At 40.3% G+C, this 20,806-nt stretch overlaps 1 protein-coding gene across 2 annotated transcripts in view; it reads right to left on the bottom strand.

Moving 5' to 3' along the window:
* Positions 1 to 17,566: 17,566 nt before the first annotated feature.
* Positions 17,567 to 20,806, bottom strand: part of LOC132771208 (solute carrier family 22 member 15-like) — a 105,765-nt gene continuing 102,525 nt past the window's right edge. For both annotated transcript variants that reach the window (XM_060768924.2, XM_060768923.2), the window contains exon 12: positions 17,567 to 20,022. In XM_060768924.2, coding sequence (XP_060624907.2) covers positions 20,010 to 20,022 — 13 coding nt within the window. In that variant the 3' untranslated portion in view covers positions 17,567 to 20,009. The remainder of the gene's footprint in view (positions 20,023 to 20,806) is intronic.

Here is a 20,806-nt window from a genome sequence, read left to right as displayed (position 1 = left end):
TGACCTTTTTGCAGTTACTTGACTCTCTGGGAAACAGTTTGCGATTCCAATGTAAACTCAATGGGAAATGATCAAATAGGCGAAAACTGACCTTTTTGCAGTTACTTGACTCTCTGGGAAACAGTTTGCGATTCCAATGTAAACTCAATGGGAAATGATCAAATAGGCGAAAACTGACCTTTTTGCAGTTACTTGACTCTCTGGGAAACAGTTTGCGATTCCAATGTAAACTCAATGGGAAATGATCAAATAGGCGAAAACTGACCTTTTTGCAGTTACTTGACTCTCTGGGAAACAGTTTGCGATTCCAATGTAAACTCAATGGGAAATGATCAAATAGGCGAAAACTGACATTTTTGCAGTTACTTGACTCTCTGGGAAACAGTTTGCGATTCCAGTGTAAACTGAATGGGAAATGATCAAATAGGCGAAAACTGACCTTTTTGCAGTTACTTGACTCTGGGAAACAGTTTGCGATTCCAATGTAAACTCAATGGGAAATGATCAAATAGGCGAAAACTGACATTTTTGCAGTTAGTTGGCTCTCTGGGAAACAGTTTGCGATTCCAATGTAAACTCAATGGGAAATGATCAAATAGGCGAAAACTGACCTTTTTGCAGTTACTTGACTCTCTGGGAAACAGTTTGCGATTCCAATGTAAACTCAATGGGAAATGATCAAATAGGCGAAAACTGACCTTTTTGCAGTTACTTGACTCTCTGGGAAACAGTTTGCGATTCCAATGTAAACTCAATGGGAAATGATCAAATAGGCGAAAACTGACCTTTTTGCAGTTACTTGACTCTCTGGGAAACAGTTTGCGATTCCAATGTAAACTCAATGGGAAATGATCAAATAGGCGAAAAGTGACCTTTTTGCAGTTACTTGACTCTCTGGGAAACAGTTTGCGATTCCAATGTAAACTCAATGGGAAATGATCAAATAGGCGAAAACTGACCTTTTTGCAGTTACTTGACTCTCTGGGAAACAGTTTGCGATTCCAATGTAAACTCAATGGGAAATGATCAAATAGGCGAAAACTGACCTTTTTGCAGTTACTTGACTCTCTGGGAAACAGTTTGCGATTCCAATGTAAACTCAATGGGAAATGATCAAATAGGCGAAAACTGACATTTTTGCAGTTACTTGACTCTCTGGGAAACAGTTTGCGATTCCAGTGTAAACTGAATGGGAAATGATCAAATAGGCGAAAACTGACTTTTTTGCAGTTACTTGACTCTGGGAAACAGTTTGCGATTCCAATGTAAACTCAATGGGAAATGATCAAATAGGCGAAAACTGACATTTTTGCAGTTAGTTGGCTCTCTGGGAAACAGTTTGCGATTCCAATGTAAACTCAATGGGAAATGATCAAATAGGCGAAAACTGACCTTTTTGCAGTTACTTGACTCTCTGGGAAACAGTTTGCGATTCCAATGTAAACTCAATGGGAAATGGTCAAATAGGCGAAAACTGACCTTTTTGCAGTTACTTGACTCTCTGGGAAACAGTTTGCGATTCCAATGTAAACTCAATGGGAAATGATCAAATAGGCGAAAACTGACCTTTTTGCAGTTACTTGACTCTCTGGTAAACAGTTTGCGATTCCAATGTAAACTCAATGGGAAATGATCAAATAGGCGAAAACTTACCTTTTTGCAGTTACTTGACTCTCTGGGAAACAGTTTGCGATTCCAATGTAAACTCAATGGGAAATGATCAAATAGGCGAAAACTGACCTTTTTGCAGTTACTTGACTCTGGGAAACAGTTTGCGATTCCAATGTAAACTCAATGGGAAATGATCAAATAGGTGAAAACTGACCTTTTTGCAGTTACTTGACTCTGGGAAACAGTTTGCGATTCCAATGTAAACTCAATGGGAAATGATCAAATAGGCGAAAACTGACCTTTTTGCAGTTACTTGACTCTCTGGGAAACAGTTTGCGATTCCAATGTAAACTCAATGGGAAATGATCAAATAGGCGAAAACTGACCTTTTTGCAGTTACTTGACTCTCTGGGAAACAGCTTGCGATTCCAATGTAAACTCAATGGGAAATGATCAAATAGGCGAAAAGTGACCTTTTTGCAGTTACTTGACTCTCTGGGAAACAGTTTGCGATTCCAATGTAAACTCAATGGGAAATGATCAAATAGGCGAAAACTGACCTTTTTGCAGTTACTTGACTCTCTGGGAAACAGTTTGCGATTCCAATGTAAACTCAATGGGAAATGATCAAATAGGCGAAAACTGACCTTTTTGCAGTTACTTGACTCTCTGGGAAACAGTTTGCGATTCCAATGTAAACTCAATGGGAAATGATCAAATAGGCGAAAACTGACATTTTTGCAGTTACTTGACTCTCTGGGAAACAGTTTGCGATTCCAGTGTAAACTGAATGGGAAATGATCAAATAGGCGAAAACTGACTTTTTTGCAGTTACTTGACTCTGGGAAACAGTTTGCGATTCCAATGTAAACTCAATGGGAAATGATCAAATAGGCGAAAACTGACATTTTTGCAGTTAGTTGGCTCTCTGGGAAACAGTTTGCGATTCCAATGTAAACTCAATGGGAAATGATCAAATAGGCGAAAACTGACCTTTTTGCAGTTACTTGACTCTCTGGGAAACAGTTTGCGATTCCAATGTAAACTCAATGGGAAATGATCAAATAGGCGAAAACTGACCTTTTTGCAGTTACTTGACTCTCTGGGAAACAGTTTGCGATTCCAATGTAAACTCAATGGGAAATGATCAAATAGGCGAAAAGTGACCTTTTTGCAGTTACTTGACTCTCTGGGAAACAGTTTGCGATTCCAATGTAAACTCAATGGGAAATGATCAAATAGGCGAAAACTGACCTTTTTGCAGTTACTTGACTCTCTGGGAAACAGTTTGCGATTCCAAAGTAAACTCAATGGGAAATGATCAAATAGGCGAAAACTGACATTTTTGCAGTTACTTGACTCTCTGGGAAACAGTTTGCGATTCCAATGTAAACTCAATGGGAAATGATCAAATAGGCGAAAACTGACCTTTTTGCAGTTACTTGACTCTCTGGGAAACAGTTTGCGATTCCAGTGTAAACTCAATGGGAAATGATCAAATAGGCGAAAACTGACTTTTTTGCAGTTACTTGACTCTGGGAAACAGTTTGCGATTCCAATGTAAACTCAATGGGAAATGATCAAATAGGCGAAAACTGACATTTTTGCAGTTACTTGACTCTCTGGGAAACAGTTTGCGATTCCAATGTAAACTCAATGGGAAATGATCAAATAGGCGAAAACTGACCTTTTTGCAGTTACTTGACTCTCTGGGAAACAGTTTGCGATTCCAATGTAAACTCAATGGGAAATGATCAAATAGGCGAAAAGTGACCTTTTTGCAGTTACTTGACTCTCTGGGAAACAGTTTGCGATTCCAATGTAAACTCAATGGGAAATGATCAAATAGGCGAAAACTTACCTTTTTGCAGTTACTTGACTCTCTGGGAAACAGTTTGCGATTCCAATGTAAACTCAATGGGAAATGATCAAATAGGCGAAAAGTGACCTTTTTGCAGTTACTTGACTCTCTGGGAAACAGTTTGCGATTCCAATGTAAACTCAATGGGAAATGATCAAATAGGTGAAAACTGACCTTTTTGCAGTTACTTGACTCTGGGAAACAGTTTGCGATTCCAATGTAAACTCAATGGGAAATGATCAAATAGGCGAAAACTGACCTTTTTGCAGTTACTTGACTCTCTGGGAAACAGTTTGCGATTCCAATGTAAACTCAATGGGAAATGATCAAATAGGCGAAAACTGACCTTTTTGCAGTTACTTGACTCTCTGGGAAACAGCTTGCGATTCCAATGTAAACTCAATGGGAAATGATCAAATAGGCGAAAACTGACCTTTTTGCAGTTACTTGACTCTCTGGGAAACAGTTTGCGATTCCAATGTAAACTCAATGGGAAATGATCAAATAGGCGAAAACTGACCTTTTTGCAGTTACTTGACTCTCTGGGAAACAGTTTGCGATTCCAATGTAAACTCAATGGGAAATGATCAAATAGGCGAAAACTGACCTTTTTGCAGTTACTTGACTCTCTGGGAAACAGTTTGCGATTCCAATGTAAACTCAATGGGAAATGATCAAATAGGCGAAAACTGACCTTTTTGCAGTTACTTGACTCTCTGGGAAACAGTTTGCGATTCCAATGTAAACTCAATGGGAAATGATCAAATAGGCGAAAACTGACATTTTTGCAGTTACTTGACTCTCTGGGAAACAGTTTGCGATTCCAGTGTAAACTGAATGGGAAATGATCAAATAGGCGAAAACTGACTTTTTTGCAGTTACTTGACTCTGGGAAACAGTTTGCGATTCCAATGTAAACTCAATGGGAAATGATCAAATAGGCGAAAACTGACATTTTTGCAGTTAGTTGGCTCTCTGGGAAACAGTTTGCGATTCCAATGTAAACTCAATGGGAAATGATCAAATAGGCGAAAACTGACCTTTTTGCAGTTACTTGACTCTCTGGGAAACAGTTTGCGATTCCAATGTAAACTCAATGGGAAATGATCAAATAGGCGAAAACTGACCTTTTTGCAGTTACTTGACTCTCTGGGAAACAGTTTGCGATTCCAATGTAAACTCAATGGGAAATGATCAAATAGGCGAAAACTGACCTTTTTGCAGTTACTTGACTCTCTGGGAAACAGTTTGCGATTCCAATGTAAACTCAATGGGAAATGATCAAATAGGCGAAAAGTGACCTTTTTGCAGTTACTTGACTCTCTGGGAAACAGTTTGCGATTCCAATGTAAACTCAATGGGAAATGATCAAATAGGCGAAAACTGACCTTTTTGCAGTTACTTGACTCTCTGGGAAACAGTTTGCGATTCCAATGTAAACTCAATGGGAAATGATCAAATAGGCGAAAACTGACCTTTTTGCAGTTACTTGACTCTCTGGGAAACAGTTTGCGATTCCAATGTAAACTCAATGGGAAATGATCAAATAGGCGAAAACTGACATTTTTGCAGTTACTTGACTCTCTGGGAAACAGTTTGCGATTCCAGTGTAAACTGAATGGGAAATGATCAAATAGGCGAAAACTGACTTTTTTGCAGTTACTTGACTCTGGGAAACAGTTTGCGATTCCAATGTAAACTCAATGGGAAATGATCAAATAGGCGAAAACTGACATTTTTGCAGTTAGTTGGCTCTCTGGGAAACAGTTTGCGATTCCAATGTAAACTCAATGGGAAATGATCAAATAGGCGAAAACTGACCTTTTTGCAGTTACTTGACTCTCTGGGAAACAGTTTGCGATTCCAATGTAAACTCAATGGGAAATGATCAAATAGGCGAAAACTGACATTTTTGCAGTTACTTGACTCTCTGGGAAACAGTTTGCGATTCCAATGTAAACTCAATGGGAAATGATCCAATAGGCGAAAACTGACCTTTTTGCAGTTACTTGACTCTCTGGGAAACAGTTTGCGATTCCAATGTAAACTCAATGGGAAATGATCAAATAGGCGAAAACTGACCTTTTTGCAGTTACTTGACTCTCTGGGAAACCGTTTGCGATTCCAATGTAAACTCAATGGGAAATGATCAAATAGGCGAAAACTGACATTTTTGCAGTTACTTGACTCTCTGGGAAACAGTTTGCGATTCCAATGTAAACTCAATGGGAAATGATCAAATAGGCGAAAACTGACATTTTTGCAGTTACTTGACTCTCTGGGAAACAGTTTGCGATTCCAGTGTAAACTGAATGGGAAATGATCAAATAGGCGAAAACTGACTTTTTTGCAGTTACTTGACTCTCTGGTAAACAGTTTGCGATTCCAATGTAAACTCAATGGGAAATGATCAAATAGGCGAAAACTGACATTTTTGCAGTTAGTTGGCTCTCTGGGAAACAGTTTGCGATTCCAATGTAAACTCAATGGGAAATGATCAAATAGGCGAAAACTGACCTTTTTGCAGTTACTTGACTCTCTGGGAAACAGTTTGCGATTCCAATGTAAACTCAATGGGAAATGATCAAATAGGCGAAAACTGACCTTTTTGCAGTTACTTGACTCTCTGGGAAACAGTTTGCGATTCCAATGTAAACTCAATGGGAAATGATCAAATAGGCGAAAACTGACCTTTTTGCAGTTACTTGACTCTCTGGGAAACCGTTTGCGATTCCAATGTAAACTTAATGGGAAATGATCAAATAGGCGAAAACTGACCTTTTTGCAGTTACTTGACTCTCTGGGAAACAGTTTGCGATTCCAATGTAAACTCAATGGGAAATGATCAAATAGGCGAAAAGTGACCTTTTTGCAGTTACTTGACTCTCTGGGAAACAGTTTGCGATTCCAATGTAAACTCAATGGGAAATGATCAAATAGGCGAAAACTGACCTTTTTGCAGTTACTTGACTCTCTGGGAAACAGTTTGCGATTCCAAAGTAAACTCAATGGGAAATGATCAAATAGGCGAAAACTGACATTTTTGCAGTTACTTGACTCTCTGGGAAACAGTTTGCGATTCCAGTGTAAACTCAATGGGAAATGATCAAATAGGCGAAAACTGACTTTTTTGCAGTTACTTGACTCTGGGAAACAGTTTGCGATTCCAATGTAAACTCAATGGGAAATGATCAAATAGGCGAAAACTGACATTTTTGCAGTTACTTGACTCTCTGGGAAACAGTTTGCGATTCCAATGTAAACTCAATGGGAAATGATCAAATAGGCGAAAACTGACATTTTTGCAGTTACTTGACTCTCTGGTAAACAGTTTGCGATTCCAATGTAAACTCAATGGGAAATGGTCAAATAGGCGAAAACTGACCTTTTTGCAGTTACTTGACTCTCTGGGAAACAGTTTGCGATTCCAATGTAAACTCAATGGGAAATGATCAAATAGGCGAAAACTGACCTTTTTGCAGTTACTTGACACTGGGAAACAGTTTGCGATTCCAATGTAAACTCAATGGGAAATGATCAAATAGGCGAAAAGTGACCTTTTTGCAGTTACTTGACTCTCTGGGAAACAGTTTGCGATTCCAATGTAAACTCAATGGGAAATGATCAAATAGGCGAAAACTGACCTTTTTGCAGTTACTTGACTCTCTGGGAAACAGTTTGCGATTCCAATGTAAACTCAATGGGAAATGATCAAGTAGGCGAAAACTGACCTTTTTGCAGTTACTTGACTCTCTGGGAAACAGTTTGCGATTCCAATGTAAACTCAATGGGAAATGATCAAATAGGCGAAAACTGACCTTTTTGCAGTTACTTGACTCTCTGGGAAACAGTTTGCGATTCCAATGTAAACTCAATGGGAAATGATCAAATAGGCGAAAACTGACCTTTTTGCAGTTACTTGACTCTCTGGGAAACAGTTTGCGATTCCAATGTAAACTCAATGGGAAATGATCAAATAGGCGAAAACTGGCCTTTTTGCAGTTACTTGACTCTCTGGGAAACAGTTTGCGATTCCAATGTAAACTCAATGGGAAATGATCAAATAGGCGAAAACTGACCTTTTTGCAGTTACTTGACTCTCTGGGAAACAGTTTGCGATTCCAAAGTAAACTCAATGGGAAATGATCAAATAGGCGAAAACTGACATTTTTGCAGTTACTTGACTCTCTGGGAAACAGTTTGCGATTCCAATGTAAACTCAATGGGAAATGATCAAATAGGCGAAAACTGACCTTTTTGCAGTTACTTGACTCTCTGGGAAACAGTTTGCGATTCCAATGTAAACTCAATGGGAAATGGTCAAATAGGCGAAAACTGACCTTTTTGCAGTTACTTGACTCTCTGGGAAACAGTTTGCGATTCCAATGTAAACTCAATGGGAAATGATCAAATAGGCGAAAACTGACCTTTTTGCAGTTACTTGACTCTCTGGTAAACAGTTTGCGATTCCAATGTAAACTCAATGGGAAATGATCAAATAGGCGAAAACTTACCTTTTTGCAGTTACTTGACTCTCTGGGAAACAGTTTGCGATTCCAATGTAAACTCAATGGGAAATGATCAAATAGGCGAAAACTGACCTTTTTGCAGTTACTTGACTCTGGGAAACAGTTTGCGATTCCAATGTAAACTCAATGGGAAATGATCAAATAGGCAAAAACTGACCTTTTTGCAGTTACTTGACTCTGGGAAACAGTTTGCGATTCCAATGTAAACTCAATGGGAAATGATCAAATAGGCGAAAACTGACCTTTTTGCAGTTACTTGACTCTCTGGGAAACAGTTTGCGATTCCAATGTAAACTCAATGGGAAATGATCAAATAGGCGAAAACTGACCTTTTTGCAGTTACTTGACTCTCTGGGAAACAGTTTGCGATTCCAATGTAAACTCAATGGGAAATGATCAAATAGGCGAAAAGTGACCTTTTTGCAGTTACTTGACTCTCTGGGAAACAGTTTGCGATTCCAATGTAAACTCAATGGGAAATGATCAAATAGGCGAAAACTGACCTTTTTGCAGTTACTTGACTCTCTGGGAAACAGTTTGCGATTACAATGTAAACTCAATGGGAAATGATCAAATAGGCGAAAACTGACCTTTTTGCAGTTACTTGACTCTCTGGGAAACAGTTTGCGATTCCAATGTAAACTCAATGGGAAATGATCAAATAGGCGAAAACTGACATTTTTGCAGTTACTTGACTCTCTGGGAAACAGTTTGCGATTCCAGTGTAAACTGAATGGGAAATGATCAAATAGGCGAAAACTGACTTTTTTGCAGTTACTTGACTCTGGGAAACAGTTTGCGATTCCAATGTAAACTCAATGGGAAATGATCAAATAGGCGAAAACTGACATTTTTGCAGTTAGTTGGCTCTCTGGGAAACAGTTTGCGATTCCAATGTAAACTCAATGGGAAATGATCAAATAGGCGAAAACTGACCTTTTTGCAGTTACTTGACTCTCTGGGAAACAGTTTGCGATTCCAATGTAAACTCAATGGGAAATGATCCAATAGGCGAAAACTGACCTTTTTGCAGTTACTTGACTCTCTGGGAAACAGTTTGCGATTCCAATGTAAACTCAATGGGAAATGATCAAATAGGCGAAAACTGACCTTTTTGCAGTTACTTGACTCTCTGGGAAACAGTTTGCGATTCCAATGTAAACTCAATGGGAAATGATCAAATAGGCGAAAACTGACCTTTTTGCAGTTACTTGACTCTCTGGGAAACCGTTTGCGATTCCAATGTAAACTCAATGGGAAATGATCAAATAGGCGAAAACTGACATTTTTGCAGTTACTTGACTCTCTGGGAAACAGTTTGCGATTCCAATGTAAACTCAATGGAAAATGATCAAATAGGCGAAAACTGACATTTTTGCAGTTACTTGACTCTCTGGGAAACAGTTTGCGATTCCAATGTAAACTCAATGGGAAATGATCGAATAGGCGAAAACTGACCTTTTTGCAAACTGCAAAGTCTCTCTGTGGGTCCCCATCTCCAGGTGTAAATAGTCTGTTTCTTCCATTACTGGGGCCCCGTGGGCTGCTGTCCCATCCAGCTGGGAGAAAATGACTGGTGTCTTTAATGCCTGGGGCTTAACTCCCAGTTTGGCTGCCAGGGAGGGGGTGATTAGGCACCTGGTGCACCCACAGTCTAGCATGGCTTCAGTTTTTATTCTCAGTCCCGACTTGGGGTTGTTTAGAATCACAGTCATTTTAAGCACATCACAATTTAGTTTCTTTAACTCACCGCCTGACGTCTTCACGATCTTCCTGTTGGCGGCACTCACAGGAGATCTCGCCCGTTTCCCGCCAGGTAGGAATCTCTGTCTGCGTCCTCCGGTTCTGCCTCCTCCTCTGCAGGGAGCTGGTGTGGGGCCAAAGCGGTTTCCACCGCCGTGGAGGCTTTCCCCTTCGTGGTTTTGGATCCTGGCGCTGGCCTCGCGGGAGGTGTCTTGTCAGGCTTGGGAGCGTTGGGAGGGTTGCGCCCTCTTGGGCATTCCGCCGCTCTGTGCCCCTCCTGGCCGCACGCGAAGCACGGTCCCCTCCTTCCTTTCCTCTCGCTGCTGGCTGACCTTCCTCTGGGCGAGGGGCGTCTCGACCCTCCTTGCGGGCCTGCTGCGGGGTGCCGGGTTCGCCCTCTCTCTCTCACTCTGCGTGGCATCTGCTCCTGGTCACACTCGACCCTCCCTGCCAGCACAATCCACTCCTCGAGCGTGTTTGGGTTGCTCCGGTGCAGTGACCACTCCAACACATCGGAGCGCAAGCCCGCTCGGAAGTATTCGAGCTTTGTGGCTTCAGACCAGTCTCTAATTCTGCCCGCAATGGCTTTAAACTCCAAGGCATATTCAGAGACAGTCTTATTGCCCTGGTAGATTTTTTAAGCTGTCCTTTCGCCTTCTCCTCCGCCAAGGGATCTTGAAATCTCTCCCGGAGCGCTCTCAAGAAGTCATCCAGTCTCCTCAACTCAGGCGCTCGGGTATCATACATTTGCATGAGCCAATCGGCCGCAGCTTCCTTCAAATTGGCCCCCACTGCATGGATCATAGCTCCCTCTGAGGGGAAGGTATCACCATAGTCCTCCATAAAATGTCTCACGTTTGTGATGAAATAGGAGAGCTGCTTGGGGTCTCCATTGAACTTTACGCGCAGCTCTCATCTCCCGGGGCCTCCAGGTAGTTGGCTTCTCCCCGCCCATCCCGAGGTGAATGCCGAGGTCCCGGGGGGGGGGGTAGAGCTGCTCTCCCTCCATGGCGAACGCCACTCTCCCCGAGGGCCGATACCCACGCCCCATACCTTGTGGATGAGAGCGTCGCTGCTCTCTCTCTTCTAGCGTGGTTCTCCACGACGCTGCTATCTCTTTTCTCATCTCATCCAGTTGGAATGAAAACGTTTGCAGCATTCTCTCCATCGCATCCACTTTCTCCCCGAAGTGTTGAGCAGGCAGCGCCAATGCGCTGCTGAAGGGCGAGGGTTCCCTGCGAGGCTCCCGCAATCCCGACATGGGCAGCTTGCGTCTCACTGTTACATCCTTCCTGGAAGGCATCTGCGTGGAAGTCAGGGGGCCCCTCCAGTCTTCAGGCACTGCTGGGCCCTCTTCTTCTATCCCCACGCCTCCTTCTTGGGAAGATTCCTCGTCCTCGATCCTCTCATCCTCCAGCCCCTGGGAAGGGGAAGCTCCGGTGCTTCCCTCGGCTCCCATCAGGATCTCTCCTTCCTGGAACATGCTCTTTCCCCGGATAGTTGTAATCCTCACAGGTTGAGCAAGAAGTTGTGAGTTCTCTCTTTATGTCAGGTTCCGCTGGATCTTAGAAAAAACTCGCACTCACAAGTAGGTACTCGGATTTGGAGTTTATTTCAGTCCATACAGAACAAAGTCAAAGAGAGAACTGAGGTTTCCCACCAAGAGTCTCCAGATCCCCCCTCCTGGCTTCGGCCCCTCCTTCTCCCCCTTGCTTATCAAAGTTTAGACTAAGATTCCTTTTCCCACAGCTTCAAAGCGAATACTATGCCCAGATGTCCCTGCCATAAACCCATCTATCATGACTACTCCCTCTAGTGTCAGGAAGAAGACTTCTTGGAATCTCGAACATGAAGACACATCCTGACAGATATTATCCCTAATCTGCCTATTTGGTAAGAATCCTGCCTGATCTAAGGAGATCCAATTTTTTATGAATTTTTAAAATCTTTCCGCCATTATTATTGCAAATATTTTGTAATCCGTATTTAGTAACGATATAGGCCTGTAATTTTTTACTTCTTCCGGGTCTGTTCCTTCCTTATGGATTAGTACTATGTTGGGTTTTTTCCCAGGATTTTGGCATCGATTTATTTTCTAGGATATTATTTAGGATGTCTTTTAGAAGTTGGCCTAATTCATTTTTGAATACTTTATAGAATAAAGCGGTGTATCCATCTGGCCCGGGTGATTTATTGGACTTTAGTTTCTGAATGGCTTCATCAATTTCGAAAGGGGTAATTTTACCATTTAGGAGTTCTCTTTGTTGTTCTGTTAATTTTGGTATTTTTAATTCACTTAGATACTGTGAGATGTTATCTAACGGGACATACCTTTTCCTGTAGAGGTCTTGATAAAATATTTGAAATTGATTTGCTATGTCCTGTCTTTCTGTATATATTTTCCCATTCGTTTTAATTTTTGTAATTACTTGCTTTTGTTTACGTTTCTTAATTTTGTTGGCTAGCCAATTTCCAATCTTATTGGCGTTTTGGAAATAGTTTACTTTTGCAAATTTCATTTGCCTCTCTATGTTCTCGGTTTGTAATAATTCCAATTGTTTTTTAAGGATTTTGGATGTATAAATTAGTTTTTTATCTTTTGGCTTTTCCTTTAGTTGACCTTCGTTTTTGTTTAGTCTTTCCATTATTTCTTCTAGTTCCTTTCTTTTAACTTTTTTCCTATTGGCCTCTTGCTGTATAAAATACCCTCTCATAACAACCTTCATTGCTTCCCACTGGATGCTTTTTGATGTTTCTTCCCCCTTATTTAGGTCTAGATACTCTATTAGTAACTTTTTATTCCTTTCTATGTCATCTTCTTTTCTCAGTAAATTTTCATTCAGTCTCCATCGATATCGGGAATCTTTCCCTTTAATTGATACCTCTGGGGCGCAGTGGTCAGAGAAAATCCTTGGTAAAATCTCTACCTTTTTTATCATTATATTTAAGGAATTCGTGGCCCAGGCCATATCTATCCGCGACCACGAATCGTGCCTGCCCGAATAGAATGTATAATCTTTTGTTTCACTATTGTGGTGCCTCCATACATCTTTTATTCGCAATTTTTCTAATTGGGAAAGGAATTTTTTTGGTAGTAGCACGGTTTTATTTTTGGTTTTAATTTTAGCTTTCTTTTGCTTCCTACCTGACTTGTCTAAGGTGCCGTCTACCACACCATTGAAATCCCCAATAAGGATTAAGTCTTCATAGTCTACCTTGTTTATCACCTTTGCCAATTCCGTTATAAATTTTATTTTTGGTCCATTAGGGCAATAAATGTTGCACAATAGGGTTTTTTTGCCTTTTATTTCAATTAAGATGCCTATATATCTTCTTTGAGTGTCTTTAAACATTTGTTTGGGGTTTAGCCAATCCTTTGCATAGATGGCCACACCCCTTTTTTTCTGACTATAGGATGCCTGAAATTTTTTTCCTAATTTGTCTTGGTTTAGATGTCTTACATGTCTATCAGATATGTGAGTCTCTTGCAGAGTTATTAGGTCATATTTTTTTTGTTGTAGGTATTTGAAAAATCTCCTCCTCTTCCTCGGGCAGTTCAATCCATTGATATTGTTGGAGTATATTTTGACACCTTCCCTACTCATTGATGTTTTCGGGCATCTCCCACTGCAACATCTCCTGTGGGACCACTAATTGATAGTTCTCAGGAGAAAACTCTCTTAGTCTTTTGATGTCTCTTTTGTTTTCCTCTTCATGTTGATCTCTTGCCCATTTACCTAGGCCTTTCACTTCCATTCCCTCCTCTTCTTCCGATTCTTCTCCTATTTTTGATTTTGTGTTTTCCTCATTCTGGTTTCCTTTTTTCCCATTGTCCTGGTCCTTCTTTTGTGTGAGTTCTGTTGCTCTGTCGTTAATATGGTTATTATAAAAGGCCTTGGCACTTTCCTCTGTATTCAACCAGTATCTCTTGTCGTTTAGAGTGACCGTCAAACCGTCAGATTTTTCCCATCTGAATTTTATCTTTTTCCTGGTTAATTCTTTTGTGAGAAAAGAGAATTTCCTTCTTCTTGCCAGGATTTGTTGTGGGATTTCCTTCATGATGGTTACTTTTTGCTCCTTGTAGAAGACTGATTTTTTTGCATTTTCTTTTAGGATCTCATCCCTAGTACTCTTTCTGCAGAAGCTTATTATAACATCTTGTGGTGTTTTATGTTTTCTGGCATATCCCGTAGGTACCCTATACACCCTATCCACATCCTGCCCGATTACTTCTATGGATACGTCCAACAATTCTGCCAATAATTCAATCATAGTCTGTTTTATGTTTTCATCTTTAACTTCTTGCAGGTTACGAATTCTTAGTTGATATTCGGCTTCTCTATATTCCAGTCTTTTGGTTTGTTCATTAATCTTTTGGGTTACTGTTTCCAGTTTGTTCATTCTGCCTTCCATCTTTCCTTGAGTTTTAAGTATTTTTTGATTTTCCTTCTTGACTTTATCCACATCTTCTTGCAATTTACCAATTTTTTCCTTCAGCTCTTTTTTCATGTTTTGAATTTCATTTTGTAACTCTTTGTGCTGTTTATCGTGTTTCTCTGAGAGTTTCTTGATCTCTACCAGTATGTTACTTAACATTGATTCTTCTGTCGGGGGTCTTTCTTTATATTACCTTCAGTTTGTGGATCCTGTTTGCATAGAGAGTCTCTTCTGTTTTGTCCTTTGAATTGTTGTGGGTTCTTCCCTTTAGTGCTTTGTGTCGTCATCCTTTTTCCCCCCTAATTTTCTTAATTAATTATCTTCAGTTTATTATTATATTGTTGTATTAATTAATATTAATATAGGTTTCTGGTTATGTTTTGGTCGAAATATATATATATATATTATATATAGAGAGAGAGAGTTAGGCCAAGTTATAATTTTATCTTGCTTTGTCTTATTTTATTTTCCCATGAAAATTGTTTCCCTTACCTTTTCTTCTTGCTTCTTTCCGTTGTCTCTTTCAGGTTTCCCTTTTTCTTTCTTTTGCTTTCCCTCGCTGTGTTTCTTTTATCTTCTTATGGCCTTTCTATTTCTTTTACCTTTTGCCTTTTCCTGGGCTTCCCGATAGTTAGAGTCCACTTCCTGTTCTATTCTGCTTCCCAGTAATTCTCGTAGGGTCGAGACTTCTGTTTATGTTCTCGCGCGAGTATAAATTCTCCTGTTCCCACGAGATGTTAACGAGATTTCATCCAGCCAGGAAGTCTCGCGTAATCTCTCACGTAGCGATTGCGCTCTCTTCTTCAAGAGCTTGGGGAGGAATGGGCGTGCCCGTCCTGCCTGCTGATTGATTGCCGGGGCCGCAAGTCTCTTCAAGGCCTCCCTGAAGATAAGAATGTTTATGCCTCCCTTATCTTTTACTCCCAACCAGCGCGTCTTCAAGGTCAGTAAGCCTCTGAGACGATGGTGGTGTGGGGATAAAGGGTTTTGTTTTCCACAGTGCCTTCAGGCTATGCCTCTTGAATTTCGAAGTCTTAAATTTAATATCTTGTCAGCAGCCCGCTATACCTTAACCTCCAATCCTCCATCGACCAGCCCCTTTAAGAGCTGGTCTCTGGGCTTGGAGGGTCTCTCGGTTTTGCTGTCCCTTTGAGGGAGGGAGCAATCCTGCTCTACCCGGCTGCTGCTGTTTTCTTTGAGTGTTTAGTTTCCCTTTTCCCCACTTCCTTTACCTTTCCTTTTCTCCTTCTCTCCTTCTCTCCTTCTCTCCTTTTCTTACTGTTTCATACGCCTTCCACGCTTCCCACCGGTCCGGTCCGGTTCTTTGTTTATTTAGATCGGGTTTGTTTATTTAGATCGGGTTTTCATATACAGGACTCCTGTTGTTTCTTCGCTGTGCGTCCTGACTTGCCTCAGCTGGTGAGTGTCTCTTTATTTTTCGCTGACTCGTGGTCCCGGAAGAGCTGTTCGCTTTGTATTTGTATTTGGTTTTCCTTTAAGTTTCTTCACTTTTCGGTGTGTTGGCAGCCAATGCGGAGTTGAGGGCAGTAGCCTTCTACCGAGGAATGGAGTCCTTCAAGTATGCCCGATTGCCGGGCGTCTCCGAATGTCCCCTTGAGGGGGGCACCTCTCAGACGCCGTCGGCTGGCATCACTTAGAAATAGCCCCTGCGACCTCCGACCATCGACAGGGGAGGGGTGATGATCCCCTGACCTTCCAATACCTGGTTGCCTGAGCTCTCTTTCTGGAGAGTCTCAAAGCACGTCCGTCAACTTGCAGCCACCAACCGGAAGTTCCAACTTGGAATAACTTATAGAACTTTGAATGTAACTTGGTTTGCAAATACAGTTCACACTTCTGGATGACACAACTTGTGATTGTCTTTTACTGTGGTGAAGCACTTTATTAAACAATGTTTCCTGAGGTGAATAGCTTTCCTATTTGATCCTTTCTTGATCAAATCCTAGATCTCTAGTTCTTTCCTAACTAGTGATTTAAACAAGCTTCCCTTAGTCCTCTCTGACTAATGAAACTAATTAGGTTTCCCCCTTCAGCCTTCCTAGACTGAAGAAACCTCTGGCTATTCACACACACTGCTTCTCCACTCTCCACTCTCCTCTCTCAACTGCTAACTCCGACTCCAAACTCCCAACTGCCAACTGAACTGCTTCTTTTCAAAGACGCAGATAACATTCTCTTGCTAGGCTCCGCCCACTTCTCACTCTCTTGCCTGGTCTCCTTGGCAATGCCACTGTGGATACAACCTGTTAACTCTAGCTTTCAGCGACTGTTACCAACACGAATATATTCTAACAGTTAACCATATACACAGTATCAATAACTTCTGTACACCGGGAAACCTATAAAAAAGACAGATTGTGTTCTCTTTTATGACTATGAAATGAAAAGAGAGAGAAACAAAGAAGAGGTAAATAAAAATGAAATAAAAGATAAGAAGATCCTGAGATTGGAATGGAAGTTGTTTTACTTTATTTTTGATTTTTGTATTTTTTTTCTCCTTTTTTTAAGGTAGTGGTTTTATTTATTGTATTTCCTACTTTTCTATCTTCTCCCTAAATATTCCCCCTCTTTCCATGTATTTATGTTTGAAACCGTTTAATAAAACATTATTTTTTTAAAAAAGAAATAGTTGATGTGACAAACTTCATGTATATGGCTATTTCTGAGGAACTTGCATTGAAAACCTTCACAGTATCAGAAATAGTTGATATCCTCCCAATGTGACAAACTTCAAGTATATGGCTTTTTCTAAGGAACTTGCATTGAAAACATTCACAGAAATAGTTGATATCCTCCCAATGTAACAAACTTCATGCATTTGGCCATTTCTGAGGAACTTGCCTTGAAAACATTCACAGTATCAGAAATGTGACAAACTTCATGTATATTTCTGAGGAACTTGCATTGAAAACATTCGCAGTATCAGAAATAGTTGATATCCTCCCAATGTGATAAACCTCATGTATATGGCTATTTCTGAGGAACATGCATTGAAAACATTGACAGTATCAGAAATAGTTGATATCCTTCCCATACCTATCCTAATATGTTTTTATTTTTAATGTAGTGGAAAATTCTTTCAATAAAAATATTTTAAAAAATTAAAAATGTACATTATGTGAGTTGATGCAGCTGATCACATGATTGTAAATGTGTTGTTCTGAATTATAAAAAGTAAACTACTGGTTCTTTATTGTTCATCTGTGTGGCATATTTTCTTTGTCTGGCATAGAACTTTTCTCACAACTTTTGCGCTGTACATCCAACAGAGACAGGTGATTACTAGCCTTGCAAATCATTTTCAGACATACACAAAATTTTATTTAAGCATCCTACCGAACAATAAATAGTACAAATCACTGGATTTAAAATGCCATTCTTGTTTATTAATCATTTTCTACACTACTGGAACAATGGGAAGGTAGAATAGCTTCATCAAAGATACATTAAATATTATGAAAACTATTTCATTACGTGGCAGTTAGTTGAGGAAAAGCAACAATTTTCTGCTTCCATAGGAGCAACATTTTTATAAGGCTGATATCACATTATTATTACAAAAATATAGATTTATAAATCTTTCCATAATAATAAGCCATAATACATAAAATTGGTCTTCATATCCCCTCCTGCTGTTTGGACAATAGCACTGAAAGAAGATAATGGAGCACCCAACGACACTATTAAACAGTGCTGATAAATGTGTTCATAACTTGCAAAAATCAAACGTTTGGAAAGAGCAGCTTTCTCAAAACCATGTCATCAGCTTAATCACTGGTCAAGCATAATGAGAGATCCAGAAAAATAAGCTTTTTCAAGCTCAGAGTAACAAATACACATGCACCTCTGATCTCTTGAGTCTACCCAATGTTTTGTTTGGTTTTCCTGTGCTTTTAGCTTCTTTTAAAAGTGATATTGAGCTCATGAACTTTAAATGCAGACCTCTGAAGCCATACGTTCAACAGACACCAACTTGGTTTGACAGCAATGTGCCTGTAAATCACAAGCTTTTGGACTAGAAAGATAACAGCAGGCAATTAAAAATACCACACTGTAACCCTCAGGGCTGTGCAAAATATTCCTGTCCTTCAGTTTGGACCTTCAGATTGCGAGCCAAAGGAAAAGCAGTGCTGGCATAGTTCTGTACATGTTTTGCAAGCAAGCATGCAGTGTAACACCAGGTAGGTTCTGTAGTAGGAGAAGAAGAACGTTTGGAACCTGGAACCTTTTCACACCTGGAATTATAGAACACTTTATTCCATTTTAACAGTCATGGCAACAGCCCACGGAATAATAGGGCTTGCAGTTTGGGGAGGAACTATGGCTTTGAGACTGAATCAGTAAACTACAAATCCCAAGATTCCATTGAATGAAACCACAACAATTCATAGCCAACAATAGCGCAGTATGAAAGGGACCCTAATTTGGCCATTGACAGATTAATTATGGGTCCCCAAGGCAACTTCCAGATGGGAAGATACATAGACCAGTAGGGATCTCTAAATTACCTCCATTGTATCTAACTTGACTTAAAATGGGATTCGTCAAGGAATTTGTCAAATTACGCAACTTTGCTGTCTGCTTGTCTTTCTCGTGATTCTGTTCGATAAAATATATGAAACAAAACATAATTTGGGTTTCTATTTTTGCTTTTACATCTTGCACAAGAGAACAGCTTTCCCACAAGCAAAAGATACTTTATGAATGTGTGTGTGTGTGTGTGTGTGTGGGGGAGGGTCAGCTTCCAGTTTCAAAGTATTTATAAATGTTTCAAAATATTTATAAAGACCAAAAATGCACTCAAAAGGCATTTTTGGTCTTTATAAATATTTTGAAACATTTGCTTTAAAGCATTTACAGAAAAATATTGGCAACATTTGGACTTTGTAAACATTAAGAATTAAGGCCCCTTTTATACTGCCATATAACCCAGATTATCAAAGCAGATAATCTGCTTTGATACATTATCTGCTTTGAACTGGATCATTTGAATCTACACTGCCATATAATCCAGTTGAAAGCAGATATTCTAGATTTTATGTGGCAGTGTAGAATGGGACTAAGTTGGTCTATAGCTCTCCAGTCTGACAGCAAACAGTTTGTTATTCATTTAAAGTGGGTTTTTTTCCATATCAGGAGCGACTTGAGAAACTGCAAGTCACTTCTGGTGTGAGAGAATTGGCTGTCTGCAAGGACGTTGCCCAGGGGGACCTTCTTTATGGGAGGCTTCATCACGTCCCCGCATGGAGCTCAACCCGCTCTACCCGGACTCATGCTACTGACCTGTCAGTCAGCGGTCTTGCCAGCACAAGGGTTTAACCCACTGCACTACTAGGGATGTTATCAATACACAGACACCAATTAACCATGATACTTTGTGCTGGACCATGCAGTTTGGTAACTGTCCAAATCTCCAATAAGTGATTTTGCCCGCAGCCTTCTAAATGTGCTTAACAACTCCCATAATTCCTCAGCATCATGGCCAGCACAACTAGAAGACGTCAGATTGCTAAGGGTTGATCTAAGATATATAAGATCTACTCCTTTATTGAAGCATCCACATAATTTTGAATGCCCTAGAACAGAGGATGACAAAGATGTAACTACTTAATTTTTCCTCATCTATTGTTATAAATAATCACTGCCAGCACCAAACTTCGCATTCTACAGGCAGATAAATCATTTAACATACTGGAAATTCCAAAGTACTTCAGTGTTGCAATGTGATAAATCTTGATGGCGTCACACTTCAACCACGACTGTAATTTCCAATAAGTTGGGGGATTGCAATAGTTAACTGTTTTCTTCTAATTGGTTTTCCTGTTAAGTAGATGGAAAAAAGCATTATTGTTGTTGTTGATAATGTATAAAATGCCTAAAAACTTCCTGCAGCAAAGTGTTATGCCTTAAAAACCAACATGTTTTATTTACCATACGCTAAACCCATTTTATCTAGTGCACTGATTTGGAAATAATAATAATAATAATAATAATAATAACCTCCTTTATTTATACCCTGCTACCATCTCCCGGAGGACTCGGTGTGGCTTATAAGAGGCCGAGCCCAAATACATCAGTATAATAACACAGCAATACAGACAATAAATAAACTCATAAACAAAGCAATAAACAGTAATAATAACACCACCATTAAAAACCTATGGCAGGGCCAAATGTAATAATTAAAATTTTAAAATACTGGGCATGACAAGGTGACATATAACTAGGATAGGTATTTGGAGGGAGATGGAGCGAGCAGACAATCCTAGACCATTAGTAAAGTGCAATTAGGAACATGTTGCCTGGGGTTCCTTATTCTGGGAAGGCACACTGGAACAACCACATTTTCAGGCTCCTCTTAAAGACTGCCAGAGTTGGGGCATGTCTCATGTCCTTGGGGAGGGAGTTCCAGAGTCAAGGGGCCACCACTGATCCCTCGTCCCCACCAATCGCGCCTGCGATGGAAATGGGATCATGAGTAGGGCCTTTCCAGATGAACGAAGAGATCGTGTGGGTTCATACACAGAGATGCGGTCACGCAGGTAGGTGGGTCCCAAACCGTTTAGGGCTTTGTAGGTAAGCACGTGCACCTTGAATTGGGACC

The sequence above is a fragment of the Anolis sagrei genome, chromosome 3 (assembly GCF_037176765.1).
Source record: "Anolis sagrei isolate rAnoSag1 chromosome 3, rAnoSag1.mat, whole genome shotgun sequence".
Taxonomy (NCBI): domain Eukaryota; kingdom Metazoa; phylum Chordata; class Lepidosauria; order Squamata; family Dactyloidae; genus Anolis; species Anolis sagrei.
Note: the sequence above shows the minus strand (reverse complement) of the source record. Positions and strands in the feature narration are given on the sequence as shown.